This window comes from Varanus komodoensis, unplaced genomic scaffold (genome assembly GCF_004798865.1).
Source record: "Varanus komodoensis strain SLA01 unplaced genomic scaffold, ASM479886v1 scaffold9, whole genome shotgun sequence".
Lineage (NCBI taxonomy): Eukaryota > Metazoa > Chordata > Lepidosauria > Squamata > Varanidae > Varanus > Varanus komodoensis.
The window spans coordinates 27,301,528-27,316,995 of record NW_025336598.1 but is presented as its reverse complement, the minus strand read 5'-3'; the positions used below and the strand labels follow the sequence as shown (position 1 = coordinate 27,316,995).

General features: G+C 37.9%; 1 protein-coding gene across 1 annotated transcript in view; it reads right to left on the bottom strand.

The window, feature by feature from the left end:
- The window catches only part of LOC123017201 (neurabin-2-like), a 49,574-nt gene that overhangs the window by 3,279 nt on the left and 30,827 nt on the right, over positions 1-15,468 (bottom strand). The window contains exons 14-17 of the mRNA XM_044418380.1: positions 14,961-15,042; positions 13,604-13,675; positions 12,881-13,076; positions 838-1,026 (exon numbers count right to left, since the gene is read on the bottom strand). Of these exons, the coding sequence (XP_044274315.1) occupies positions 838-1,026; positions 12,881-13,076; positions 13,604-13,675; positions 14,961-15,042 (539 nt within the window). The remainder of the gene's footprint in view (positions 1-837; positions 1,027-12,880; positions 13,077-13,603; positions 13,676-14,960; positions 15,043-15,468) is intronic.

The following is a 15,468-nucleotide window of genomic DNA, read 5'->3' as shown; positions in this document are numbered from 1 at the left end:
CAGCAGATGGCAACATTAGATAAGAATAGAAAGTCACTGGCTATTTTTGAACTTACCACTATACCACACTTTTGACATTCCTGCATCAACATAAGATACACTGAAAATTCTTATTCAACCAAAATAAAGCCTTTCGAGTGAACATATTTTATGTAACAGAAAGTGTAGGCTAAAATCCACTCACCTAGGAGAAAACTTCGTTGAACTCAGTGGAACTTCTCTAGGTAGACATACATACATAGGATTGTACACACTTAGCAGAAAAGTCAATCCTCAAAGTTATCTTACATTATAAACCTGAGCAAGCAGTTTCCTGAGAGGTCCCCCTGAGTCCAATGGGATTAATTCTTTAGTAAGAATGCAGGAGTGCAGCCATAAAGGATGTGTACTGCAATCTTCATCATTTGGAGCTATGCAACTTTCAGATAAAACCATGCATCCCTTTGTCTTAAGAGATCAGGGAGAATGTAAAGCCAAGCTAAGGCTTCAACCCAAAAAAGGCATAGAAGAAAACTAGAAACCACCCATCCTTTTAAAATGAATCTTTTATCTAGAAACCAAAAGTAAGGAAACAAACTCAAAATTAATAGGAAAACAGAAAGAAAAAACAAATAGTGCAGTTTTGCCGTAAAGGTATTTTCCTGTTTTAACTAGTAACTTTTTTTACCCTTGGCAGCCCCACATTTTCCACATTCAGAACTATTTCCAGGATTAAGGAATGGAAGTAGAGAGAGTAAACAAAATATATTAGTGCCCTGCAAGAGTCTATGCTTCCCACCAAAACTTCTACTGATCTCAACCAGAGCGTGAATTCAGTCTGGGACCCAGCAAGCTTACCTTCAACTTGTCACTGTCAAGCAGCATTAACTGTTGTCCATCTATATTCTTGGCTGTGAATTCTGTGATGTACTGCTCCATGTTCATTCCTATCAACCAATGGCAAACTTGTTGTGTTGTCCATTCAGAAATGGGTCTGCTATGCCACTGGTTTTGTTTCCCTGTACCTGATGGTTCATCATCTAGAGTCTGACCAAACAAGATAGGGGTTATAGACATTTAAATAACTGATTTTAATATTTTAAAATAACTAGCATTCTGATGTTTAAAATCCTCAGACTTTCACAGAGATCTGGTTTTTCAAAATCTATGTCCATGTTCAAAGAAAACTAAGTAACTAGACCTTTGAGAATGGAACCTGTGTCCCAGTCTCATATTTTAGATTAGCATATTTTGTGAGAGATGAAATTTTTACTATGTTTTCATCTTGAGTGCAGCAGGTCTTCAGTGTGCAAGTGGGACTGCTAGGTTAGATGTTTTTATTGGTTATTCTACTGTGGTTTTTACTGTGTTTTAGTGCATTGTTTTATTCCTGTTTTAAATTATGAAAGTAAGCCACTTTGAATGCCATTTTTCTTTGTAAAAGGATGTGGCACAAAATAAATACAGAATCCTGAACATCTTCATGCAAATGTAGACTCTAGTAAGTAGATAATGAAGTGTTACCATCCAAAATTCTGGCCAGCTATAATATTTTAGGCACTTTTTGAGAACTTATGGCTATCATCGCTCACTCTATGACCAAACTGACCAAATGTCAGAATGTTTACAATAACTTCTGGTTTTCTAGATGCAGGGCTCTGTATTTGTCATATATAAAAAAGTCCACTTCTAATACTGTTTTACCATACATGCACTATGAAATCCCCTTGAAGCCAAAAGTAACCTAATGCAAAAGGGAAGCTAATGACTACTAATGAAATCCGGTTTCTGAGTGAGCACTATACTAGAGGCAAGGGGGGGAAAGCAGGCTTTGTTTCTACTGACTTGGGCAGATGCTGTCTGTTGCTGAACTCATTTGTGACCTTGAGACTCAGTTATGAAAACTGAACAGATAATGTATGCAAAGAATTCCACCTTGTTTAGATGTGTACGTAACTGCAAAAAGCAAAGATGATATATCAGTTATATTTTCACTGGAGTCCAATGGTTTGTCAATACTAGTTCTCTGAGAACAGGCAGGTAACTACCACCCACCTCCCCCCCTTTTCTGTCACTATTATGCTTTCCAAACCTAGAAACAACTGGCCATTTGTTTGTCTCAAGTTAACATCATGCTATCTTTGCAAAAGGCTGTATTATTTGTTTATTATTCAGTGTCATACACTGAGAACACAACTCGTTCAGTATGCCAAGAAGTCAAGTTTTACAATACAATTTAAGACTCTGTTCAGTATCCTTGTTTGTGGGACTTCATTATTTGCTCAGATCAACATAACTGCACCTGCCATAAGAGCTATAATAAAATGAATTCTATTTTACCTATACCATTATACTTCCAACTCCAGCTGTGACTGGTTTGACAAAAAGTGGTATCAGATCAACATCTTTCCTCTTAGACTTCCATTTTATTTGCTAGATAGTGTCAGTGCCTTGTGTATTTAAGAACAGTATTCTGTTTTGTGTGGTCCTTTTGACTCAAAACGTATTTCTACCTTGCATTCACCATGTGGTAAAAAATATGGATGGGTTCCAATTTAAACACAACTAAACTATACATGGATATGGAATAAAACACTACAGGTTACTTTAAACTTTTTGCTGCAAGTATTTGTCAGGCTGAGAGGAAAATGAGTCCCTTTTTCAAAATGAAAGTAGCTTACATAACTTCAAATAACCTCTCCATCGCTCTTCAGCACTTCAGACTACTTTCAACATAACCTTAATGTACTGGTTGTATGAACTTAAAAGCAAAATAACTTTCAAAAATGTAATATAAACAAGGCATTGGCAAACAGAGTCTATGAATACCGAACACCTCTTTCCTTTTTCATGTCCAAGCATCAAAAGACTGAATTTTTAAACATGTTAAGTTAGTATGTTCAGAATATGCAAGTAGTCAAACACCACGATACTGCAGATTATCATAAGGGCTCTAACTCATCCTTCCTTCCAAGATAACACATATTTTTTCTACAGATGAAGCAAAGATCAACTCGATGATAGCCACTGCTGGTTCCAGGATTCTGAGGGTCCTCTCACAAGACACCTCCTTCACAGGGTCAACTTCTTTGCTATGATCACCAGCCAGAGTCTCAGCTTTTTTCTCAGCACTGCGACCACCTGCTTGACTGACAGGCAAAGTGCCAGTGATTAAGTAGTGGTGATGGTAGGAAAAGCAGCAGCGTCTCATGTTCCTCCTCCTTACCACCACTGCCTCCACCGTTTCCACTTAAACTATGCCTCTGACACTTAGTGCAGGCCAACTTTCCAGGCAAGGCACCTCTGCCCCATCTTCGCCTTCCCTGGGGATTCAGTAACTTGTTTGGAGTGGCTCTCAATGGACCAAACACTCCCCAGTCTACCAATATTGGCTTCCAGCCCTTCCTTTTCACAGACAGATGACAAGGCAGCCATGGTGACTTGTGCAGAGCCATCCCTGCATCTGTGCCTGATGGCCAAGGCCAGACCATAATATAGAGGGACTGTTTTATCCCCCACACTATCCCAAAGGCAAGGCATGCTTGAAGGGGAAGCAGCCAGTTTTGGGTGAGAGGTACAGCTTCTTTCGAGAAAGGACAGCACCTACAGCTTCTCCTCATCACTACGTATTATAGTCAAAAAGACATTTCAGTTTAGAAATGAGTAATAAGGTATCTGTATTCCGGCAGATGCATCATCACATACTATTCACAGAAATATGAGCAGGATGCTCATACGAAGTACACTGCACTAGCTGGTACAGCTATTCATCAACAAGCAGTTTTCTTGCTTATCAGGAATCTATTTATAATATACTTGATTTACAGAATCAGTTTTTTCTTCAGGAGTGTCACCAAACATTTCTAGAGGACAGGTTTTTAAAATGTACACTTTTACATGGCTAAAGTTAAGTCAGTGGCTAAGTATTTAAAGAGCAATTTTCTAAACAGCATTAGTTCAGGAAATCACCCTAAAGTATAGGGTCTCACCAATTATTATGTTTAACTTTCCCTTAAATATTAAGATTTTATATTAAATATAAAAAGGAATACAATTTAAAAGTTAAAGCTTCAATCCCCCCCCCCCCCTACATCTCTTCACACATTACCCAAATATCCCATGCAGGCTGGGGCAACCAAGGCATGTAGAGGGCAGGAAGGGAAGGAGACGTGCACTCATGAGACACTGCTTGTAAACCTAAGTATGAAGGGAATTGTGCACTAATACAAAGCGCCTCAGTTTAAAGATTCAAAGCTTGTTCTATTTATACAAATAAAAGAACAAACAGTAAGTCTAGCAGGGATAGTTAAACATTACATACAATATATTGAACTAAACGTTGGTAAGGGGCAAATAATGCTTTAAAGTTGTGATCCTTTTCTAGGCATGTATTAACATTAATCTATACAAATATTTAAGGTGCAGTGGTAATCTACTGTCTTCACTTTAAACAAATCCAAATGCCATAATGTAGTCTCAATGGTGACATCAACAGTATGTGCAGACACCCTGAAACTCACCTCAGTTGAAGAAAAGGTTAAAGTCTGTAAACGCCCTGAAAGATTTGACTCTGGCACTAACCCTGACAGATCACAACTTGGCTTACTATGGTATGAATCATCTATGACAATTCTTCTCTGCAAACAAGTAAAAAATATTGTTTAGTTAAATTACCCCTCGGAATAATAAATCACAAGGAGACAAAGCAACTAAACAAATTAAATGTACCTAATCATTTTGTAGCAAGTTTGAGCAAACTACACAGTCATTTATATGCCATTCTCTCCCGAGTTGAGATATATAAGCCTCAGGTTCCTTCCAACTGGTCTGTCACACCTATTTGTATCTTGCAAGATCTTCAAGTTGCTCAAGGTGTTTTTTTTATCTGATTCTTGTTTCAGGTTGAGAAGTAATTTCTATGCTAGAGTCAGTCCTAGTCCAGAATTTTTTTCCACTCTTAGTTAATAGACAAGTCAGATAATGGCAGGTATTTTATTATTTAAGAAAAAAGACTATAGCCAGATATTTAAAATCAAAGAGCCCACCCTCCTTAATGAATATGCTTAATTACATAGTCATTATCATGGCAAGCACACATGTAGTATCTCTATTTCTGATGCACTGACTCAACCACTTCATGTTGATAGCATAATTCTTTTCACTTCACAACTCCCACTACTGATTTCATTAAAAAAAAAAATCCCTGATTTTTTAATTCTCTTACTAGGCAATTGTCCTCAGTAGTACAACAATACTGTCATTCAAATAGAAAAAAAATACAAGTAAAATCTGTAAGACATACTACTACTATGCAAGGCGTAGATTAATATGCATGGTTAGTACTTTAAACTGGGTATTCAAAACAGTCTCTCTTGTAGCATCATGTTACAAGTTAAAGGTAATACTGAAGAGTACTTTCACATTTCCCTAACCTTGCATGTTGAATCCAAGTATCTTAAATTTGAATTCCTTAATGACATGAAGGGAGGGGTAAGAAATGCAGACAGGTTATATTTTGGTCTTAATATGCTGAAAAATATAGATTAACATAGTGGCGGCATTGACAGAAGTTCAGATTTCCTGGATTTCTATTAAACAATATTATGCAATATTGTCCAGTCTAAGCACAAAACATTCCAAAAGGCTAGCACAGTGTAGGCAACATGATGCCCATGGCACCAATGTCGCCTGAGGCTACTTTCTTGGCTCAGGCTAAAGTGCCCACCCCTCCCTCTAACAATTTTAAGTGTAACATTTTACTAGCCACTGGGGCCCCTATGAAATAGGTTTCTGTTTGTTCTAAAAACTGTAAGTTCAAAGGAGTGTTTTAGCCTGTTGAGATTCAGACCCTACCTCCACCTTATACTCAGTCTTTTGGAAAGGTTATAGGTGCTTTGTCATACCTCCTATACCTCCATTTTGTGATGGCACCCAGGGCATTTTCTCAAGTTCCCCAATGTGCCTATGGCCTACCTTGGTCTAGCAGAATAATATGTATTTAACTGTTTTTCACTGTCTTAATGAAACAATGAAAGAATGCATTACGTTGAACTGCATACAATAGCACCTATAAATCAAAACTGCAGTTCATACCACTGAAATAGATGAATCTAGAAAAAATATTTTAACACAGATACACTATCTGTGCCTAGAACATTTATGTCAATATATACATAATATATTAGTAGAAACCAATTGTACTAATGTCTGTACTGTAGATAAATTCACCAGCCATGCTAAAAAGAGAATGCTCACGGCTGTTGCTCAGTGTTACCCAGGGAATGGGTGGTTCAAAGGAAAGTGTGCATGTGTGTGCTTCCATAAGTAGCAGGAGCTTTGGGATAGCAAAATGAAACCACTGAAGGCAACCCTGTCTACTTGCACTTAATAAAATATAAAATATCCCTTGTATTTAATACATTTAATGTTTTAACTAATTACGTAACAAACTGTTCAAACTGCAAAAATAATCTAATTCTGACAGGAAAACTAAGGGAATGTCCTTAACCACTTTAACCAGAAGCAAAACTAGATTATGATGACTTTAACATAGTTAAGGCAAAGAAAACAAGCAGGTCATTTGTGACAGATTATTTTGTAGGTACTATTGAATTCTTATCAGCATATCAAACACAATGCTATAGTTTTGGATGTTTCAGTAAGAGAGAATGTTCACTGAAGCAGGTATAAAAAATTACCCACTCTTTCACAACAAAAAGATGTAGAATAAGTGCAAGGTACTTCTTAATCCATGTATGGGGATTGTAAGTAGAACTGTAAACAGAAATGCACATGTGGAGGTGCAAGTCTCAACTGTTTGCTGACCCTGCCAGAACCAGAGATACAGAATTTGAAATATTCCAAGTATGAAAACTTACAGTTACAACAACTTTAGATTAAGATCTCACATAGAGGGCAGGTTTGCACACATTGCATTAAGCCATCCTGAGAATATGTTAAGCCACAGCAGGATGGCTCTTCACTAAATACACCCCAAGGATGTGGTAGACAAACAACTGTAGCTCCTTCCCAACCTCCTCCTCCCACCCACTCCCAGCACACATCCCATTTTGTGGACCAATCCCCACTCTGAAATCCCTTGGTATGCCAGCAGCCTTTTTACTATTGGTCCACTAAGTGTTTGGGTGTGTCTAGCCTCCCCGACCCCATGACAGATCAGTACCTGCTATACTTGCTCTGGTTAAAAAATCTACAAGTATAAAAATAAAAATGGTCAAACATAACATCACTTTGATGCTTTTTAAATGTTGTCTTGCACTTTGTCCACGGATAGTGCTTATTTTTTTGCCTGCCCAAGAAGGAGGTTTCATTCATAGAAAAATATAATAGGAAAGTAGGAAGGGGCCAGGAAGGCCGTCGAGTCCAACCCCCTGCTGCTGCAGGACACCTCGCTACACTCTCCCACTCAGATGGCTGCCCAGGTTCTTTATGAATGTCTCCAGTGTGGGAGAGCCCACCACCTCTCTGGGCAGCTGGTTCCACTCTCGTATTGCTCGGAAAATTCATCATCCCTCCCGTGTGCCACCCTCTGTGCCAACAGCTGTAGAAGCAGCACCATGCTGTAACACATTTACAGCTGTAAAAGTCTTCATCTCTTGTAGGCAAAGCTAAAATTGGGGCATATGAAAAGCCTAGTGCCTCACTGCATTAGAGAAGTTGAGTTCATAATACCCTTTCATATTCTCTCTTTTGCCCCCTACCTTAGTTATTTCAAACAGGTAGACCTCATTCAGAATGACACAATTTCTCTAAAGATTTCCTACATAGATTTTCCTGTTCTGAAGGTAGTTCTGAGACAGAGGTACCTAATGTCGAAACAAAGTGTGCTCTGTGAAACACAGATCGGCAAAAGCACTGCCTGGAAATCACCTGCTGTTCCCATAGTCAGAAAACCACACTCTCGTGCCTACATAGTCTACAGGCAGCAATAAGGAGGTCTTATACACCAAATGCTTAATTCATCACACTGCAGTGCAGTAGGTAACACCTCTCAAACAGGCAAATGAGGGATGTGTTGCATAGTCAAGTGGGAAAATAGGAAACACAGGAACAAAAACCAAAGAAGCAGAGAGAATATGCAGGGTGAGAGTATATGCAAACCCTCAAAACACTGAGCAACAATGCTCTGCTAACACCCTTGGTGGGAACACACGTTTGTGCCTAAGGCAATGGACAGGCGATCCTATGCTTTCACCCAGCATCTCCATGTCCCCTGGTATTACAGGTGTCCATAGTTAAAGAAATGTTATTGAAGCATCCCCACCCTGCTCCTCTCTAGTGAACGCCGACACAACATGGCTGCAAACTGAAGGCTGAAAATGCCCTTAAATGCACATCAGAACCATCTCCTTCTTATGAATTTTTATCTTATTAAAGCAAGTATAGGATAGAAACAGAACAGCCAAGCAGATAGCAAAATGGAGTAGGTATGTGATGGGTCAGCATAGATGAGAAAATAAACTACTAAGCAACTGAACCTTCTTCCTAGTGTTCTTCCTCCATGCCGACCTGTATGAAAGAACACAACTGGCACCAACTGCTTTGCAGGTGTTTCTGAACCAACTGCTTTCCTTCTTCCCACGCAAACAGTGGCAGGAGTGGCTTGTTAGGTGGCAGTATGCTACAGGGAAGACCCACTGATGAAGCACACAATGAGGCAGAGGTGGGCTGGGAATTCAGGCAGCACAAGCAACAGAGATTGGTGTTGCTGCAGAGGAGGAGGGAACAGGGAAAAACTTCTGTGTGCATTAACTCACTGAGTTTATCTCTTACCAGCCTGTGGGGAGAGATGACAAGTCACAGGTTCCCATGCACAGGCATGACTACTGTGGAGAGGACAACTGCAGCTCTATTTACTAGGAGGCCCTATTACTTGGAGGCAAGCAATGATGGGAAGAATGCACAAAAGGGGGGGGGGGGGGACTCAGTATAGACCTGTTGCACAAACAGCATGAAATTTTATATACTAAATAATTTTAACAGATTGTACAAGGCAAAGGGCTAAAGTACTGCCTATGTTATTTCTTTTTGAAAAAATCAAGGCTTTTTTTTTTATGAGCCTTTCAGAAATCTGGGTGTGTTTTGGGTTCTCGTTGTGCAGGACACAATGAAGACAGAACTAAATCTGGAAGAACTGCAGGCTTCTTAAGGACTGTGTCTAGATTACACACAGCTTGCTCAGAAGAGAAAGAAAAGGTGGGGGCGGGGGGGGGGAAGCTTGCTGACAAGTAAAGTGGCACATTGGGAGGTTTGAGGAGAATGCCAAGAGAAGATGGAGGCTGCAGAAGCACAGTCTATTGCGAGGTAGAGTCCAGGAAATGAGACTGCTTGCAAGGAGTGGCATGCGCTTTGGTCACTCTTTCTGAGTGACTCTGTAGCTCTTTTTGGCAACCCACAAAGGAACTGACCCACCAGGTCTGGAAGACACAATAAGCCACCATTGCTATTAAGTACCTTAATATATAGCATGGGTTTTCAGAATGGCTCATTCCAGAAAAATGAGCCACCCTGCCAAAATCACACTGGATTCAGATGAAACAGTAACCCATCATGTCTGATCAACCAAGGTGAGATATTATTTTACCTGAACCAGACCACTGGTAAAATCTGAATTAGCACATAGTGGGAGGTCTAATGATGCTGGAGGATAGGGGTGGAAAAGCAATTGTGTTTCCTCCTTCTTTACAGCTCCCTGGGTTTGCTGAAGAGCTGCTCTAATGGACTGAGGTGATTTAAATCATCAAGAAAGTTCATTTAAATCAAGTTTCCAGTGGAAACATGTTCATGTATTTCTTAAGCAATGATACAAATCTGACCATTTAGCCATATTCATTTACAACCAAATAGAGCATCATTTACACTGTTTCATGCTTATAAGCAGGTTTTACATCTCTTTGTCTCACTGTACATATTTTGCATGCTGTCTGTTTCACCTATATGTCAACACTGCCACATAGGGCATGATTATGGCCCTGGAAGTTTGAGATGCAATGCAATCCACGTACTTTCCCTTATAAATACATTCTACAGGTCAGGGGGCTTACTCTCAGACATGTAGGTATAGGGTTGTTGCCTTAGTATGAGAATCCAAAATGCAAATATTGTCTCCTCTTTTTCTTTCCAATGATGCTCCTTTCTTTTTCAATCAGCCTTGCCCTCACACAAAACAGGGCAGGAAACATTAACAAGATAGCCCTGGTGGATACATCAAACCATGGTTTGCAGTTAATTGTCAGAAAAAGTCTAATTATTAAACCCATTTTTAAGAAGTTTTTAAAAGCATTTATTTTTATTCACCCTGCTTTATTGTCTCTCTTCTCTGTTGGACCAGTTCCACCACTATGAAAGCACAGAGCAACTGTCTTATTTAACCTGTGCCATCACACATGGAGCTTTACTCAAAGAAGGTGCCAGTCCAGAATTCCCAAGAAGAGCTAAACTGAGCCATTTCAATTACATGAAAAACTGAAATGAATGCCTATATTCAATGGGTAAATTTGCTTTTATGAAACTATGCATAGGTTCAACATGCTTATAATGAGCACATACCTTTATTGTTTTTAAGTTAGAGATTCATTTAGTATTTTGTTAGGTTTTTTAAAGTAGATTTCATTGTTTGAATTCTAATATAAATTAAAACAATCAATATGATATTTTTTCCAAAGAATTGTCTGTGCTTATCCAAATTTAGAGGGGGGAGGATACGCTGGAGTAGCATGAGAGGTAACGTAGCGTGCTTCAGGGGCAAAGGGAATCAATGAAGATTGCCTCCCTGTCCACTTCCTCCAGTAGAACCTGAATTCATTCCTGGACCCAACCTAATTTGTTTTCATTGACTGATAATGCCATCCTATCCATGTCTACTCAGGTAAGTGAGTATAGGGTTGCCGCATGAGTCACTTTTCTGCATGAATGAAACTACAGTCACATTCACCCACCTTGCTAGTTGACAGCCATTAAAAGACAACTTGTTCCCTTAGTGTGTGAGGGAACTGCTTAATCCCCCACATCTACAGACACAAGCAGGAATAAAATTCATTAAGTAAGTTATTACCTTACATTGGTTAAAATGTTCAAGCTTCCAAGTTATAAATAACTTTACCAAGAACAGACAGAGAATAAGATTGGATGTAAATGTATACATAAGATGTCAACATAAAGATTAAAAGAGAATCTACAATAATTGGAAAGATTTGCAAGCTAAATTTGTTTTGTCATTGTTTCCACCATATAAAAAGGAAGAGGCATGTACAGCTTAAACAATCACTGAAAGACAAGGAGAAAGATGGAAAAAAAAAAAAAATAGAATGTTAGGTACCAAACTTCAGGTACAATGAAGCATGCAAACTGAAAGTGCTTGCCAAAGCCATCACATATACAGATGTTTTTAGAAAAAGTAGCATACTGGAAATGTTTAATTATACAACTTTCAACAAGAGGACCTTCATTATAATCTATTTATGGTACAAAACAGAGGAATCCAAGAATACCTTCCCTGTTATTGTTTAATGACAAAAACTATACTTAAGATGTTGCACTATTAAGACTTGAGGAAAAGCAATCATTTCATGTCTTACAAATAATATTGAAAAAGTGCATGGCTTTTAATAGCCTTTGTTGTTATTACATGCTGCCAAGTCAACGTCAACTTATGGTGACCCTATCTTAACTAGGAAAGTTGAAAAAAATAAGATGGTATAAATAAATGTTCAGTATGCTACAGATGCCTACTAATATTACACAGTCCATTATTTATTAAGATCAACACTGGCTGATTTAAAACAATTGGCAAGAAATGAGGTCACACAGATTATGTTTCTGAAACTAAGATTTTCAAGGTTTATCAGTCCTGTACAATGAAAATCAGGCAGTTGAACAGAAAAAGTATTTGTCATTTTTAAGAAAAAAAAAAAAAAAGACAACCAGCATGCACTTACACGTTTCTGCATTCCCATATGCTGTTCTTTATGAACTGGCAGACACTTAGTAAAGTCTTGTGTCCATCACTGATGAAACAGGTCTGCATGCTGGTTGTATGAATTTTAGTGATTTCTACTGTACTTCCAGTTACTAGCATTAGTTGTGCTATGATTTTACTGTTCTATTTTGAGAAGTGTGATGAATTAATTTAAGATTAATTTTAAGATTTTAATCTTTGAGATATTAATTAAAATTCTTATTTTAAAGAAACAGGAGTAGAAGAGAGGAAAAACATGCAGCTGAATGTGATTACATCCAGTTCTACGTGACTGCTTGGATCCAGGCCTTGCCTTCCATGAATTGAAGGACTCCTTCTATTCACAGAAGGTATTTAGTCCATCAAAGCCTTTGCACTGGAACAGGGGAGAAGGTGATCTTCACTAATTCTCCCCTTCCCCTACAGCCTCTTCTGCCCCCATAAAACTGCTCTGGAGGGTTAGGGCACCCTATGCAATAGCATATGAGGTAGCACGGGAGGAAGAAGGAATAGATTAAAAATTATCTTCACTCTTCCCACTAGCTGCAACCTCCTGAAAGGAACTCTACCCAGAGAGTACTCCTACTGAGAGAAGCAAGCTCTGGATCCAACACTATGTATTCTGGCAGTCAGACCTCTTGATTCTAGTGAAATGCTTTGCACTTTTATTATAACAACATATGAAACGGAAAATTCATGTGTGCATATATTTGGAGCGCTATGAATTGTGCTAAAACATCTGATAATTCTGCAAAGTACTATCTATTTAAATACTGCCCCATATTGATTGAACGCATACTTAAATACTGGCTTTCACAGCTTGCTGTGACAAGTTTAAGCAAAACCCGAACAACATTTAACTCCTGATCAACAACAACTGAATCTAAATGTGCAACAATGTATATACAAATAAGCTCCATTTACCTTGCTTCTGTTCTTTTCTTGGCTCTGTTCAAAGACAACATCATGTCCACCCTGGGAAAAGCTCAGAGTGCTACTAGAACTATGCTCTTTATGGCTGTCTCCAAACCAAGAGAAAGGCATGCAAGTGGGAATAGGAGAATCTGAATCTGATGCAGATAAGTTGTTAACAGAGTCTTCCAGCAATTCTCGGGAGCCCCTGAAATAATATAGTTTTCATAAATGATCTGTGAAAATCATACTGGGCCAAATGCATCTGACTTAACATTTGTATAGTTTAACATTCAATCTATGATTATACTGTTAAGTTTAAAACATCTAATGTTCTTCAAATTGGTGGGCTTTTATTACTTTTTAAAGCATTTTAGATGTTTGTTGTTACATGTTTTGTTTGAAAACTGGACAATAACTTACTGCTAGTTCTGAAAACCTTTAAAAGTAAATTGATTAGATCCATTTTTCTCTTCCAGAAGGCTGAAACTACTGACCCTCAAAACAATGAAAGCTATACAAAACTGATGACAGAAACTCATCTAAGATGCAATCCTATGCATGTTTAGACAGTGATACAGTTCCCAGCATTCCTCAGTATGAAAATGTTATACAAGGTAGTCTTATAACTTTTTGTTTAAATGCGTACACAGGATTACATTTAATGTTCTAGCTCTATACCAATGTCTCAACTTCAAATGCATAGTAAAAAAAATAGTATGTGTTCATAAATACCGGCTGTCAAGAGATCCCCTTGCATTTTCTTTTTCTTGTTTCTTCCCTTTGCCACCAGATTTTCTTAGGCCCCTGAAAAGAAAGCTAGTTTATATGCTTTATAAAAGCAAGCCACTAAAGAATTGAGGCATACATGACATGTTGAAAAATAATGTAGGAATTGTGATACAACTGTTACTTATATACCAAAATGTGTTTCATATTTTAAAATATTTGACAATGGAACAGAATATAATACACATTATATTTCATTAATGGACTATATCTGCTGAAGAAAGCAGATGCCCCATAATTATATAGTCTTAAATATGGCTACAAACATAGATCACCACTACGTATATGCCGTCTTCCCCCAATCCAAGCTCAACATTCCAGACCACCTAGCTTTGCCTTGTTCTGTACTAGAATGCTGGCTGCTGTGATGAATCATGTCTTGGATTTCATGGAAGAAAGCTAAAAATGTCCATTTTCAGGCTTTTCAAAATTAGGTTATCACTACGAGAATCCTATTTCAGCTATATTATACCTTTGATTCTCATTCTGACTGTTGGACCCAAGTGTCTTTCTGTGCAGAAATGCACACAGTGATATTAACAGTTAACTCATCCCACTCTAAAAGCAGCTTTGGTATCTAAAGTAGAATCGACTGATTTGTTTTTATATGCTCAATATTAACAAAATACAGTCCCAAAAGATAGCCCTTCTATTTTGCTGTAACATGTCAGAGCGAGTGACTTAATCTAATGCTTAAGTTGCCCTTCTTTAATAATAGAACTTACTGCCTATTTAGCAGATTTAAGACTGCAACGTACATTAAAATGTAAAGTGCAGTCTTTCAAACTGAAGGGCTTTAATAGCATACAACATATTATTAAGATTCTTGCAATGTCAGAGAAATGAAAAAATCCCAAGTGCAGCAATTGTGGCATTTGGGCACATAGCTATTCCCAGGTGCCATATATTCAAATAAACATCCAACGTATCTAATATATGGGAAACTGCACTTCAGTCAACGAATACGGCAACTTTAACAAATACTCAATTACTGAAAAGTGAAGCTAACACCTTTTTATTTAAGAAATATTTTAATGGATAGCTGTTTTAACTGTCTTATTAAGAGCTCCTTGGTGCTAGAGATAGTGTCATGTATTGTTGTTGTCAAACCCATTATTGCATTGGTTTTTATTATGATGCTTTGCTCTTTTAAATTGTTTTTATTTACTATAATTGTAAACTGCCCAGAGAGCCCTGTGGGCTAATGTGGCAGTATAGAAATGTATTAAGTAAGTAAGTAAGTAAGTAAGTAAGTAAGTAAGTAAGTAAGAAAGAAAGAAAGAAAGAAAGAAAGATGTCCTACCCAAAATCTGGAAAACGCCTTTTGGACTTCCCCCCAGATGTACCTTCATTGGATTCAGCTTTTTCTTCAATTCGTTTGTCATCTGCATTACATAAAAATATTGACATAAGGTATCTGTCATAACTACCTCCCACTTCAAAAGCCATCTAAGTACTCTCTTCATATAAGCAGAACTGAAACTTCATGAGACCAACTTACACATTCATGCAGAACATACACTATACTTTTTGCTTTACCAACTGACGTAATAGACTGAAGGTTCTAACCTGATTATTTCTTACAGACACAAGAATGCTTTTATACATTTCATATAGCAAGTTGGTAATGTTGTTTGATCATCGTAGAAGAATAAAGTGCATGGGGATATAACAATTTTTAAATGTTTAATTCCGAAAGGCAGGATTAGTACTTATTCACTGTCATAATTTTAAAGTATGTATTAATTTTCAGTACTCTCTAGTGTTTATATCAAATTGCCTTCAGGGATTACTTGGAACTGAAAGACTCT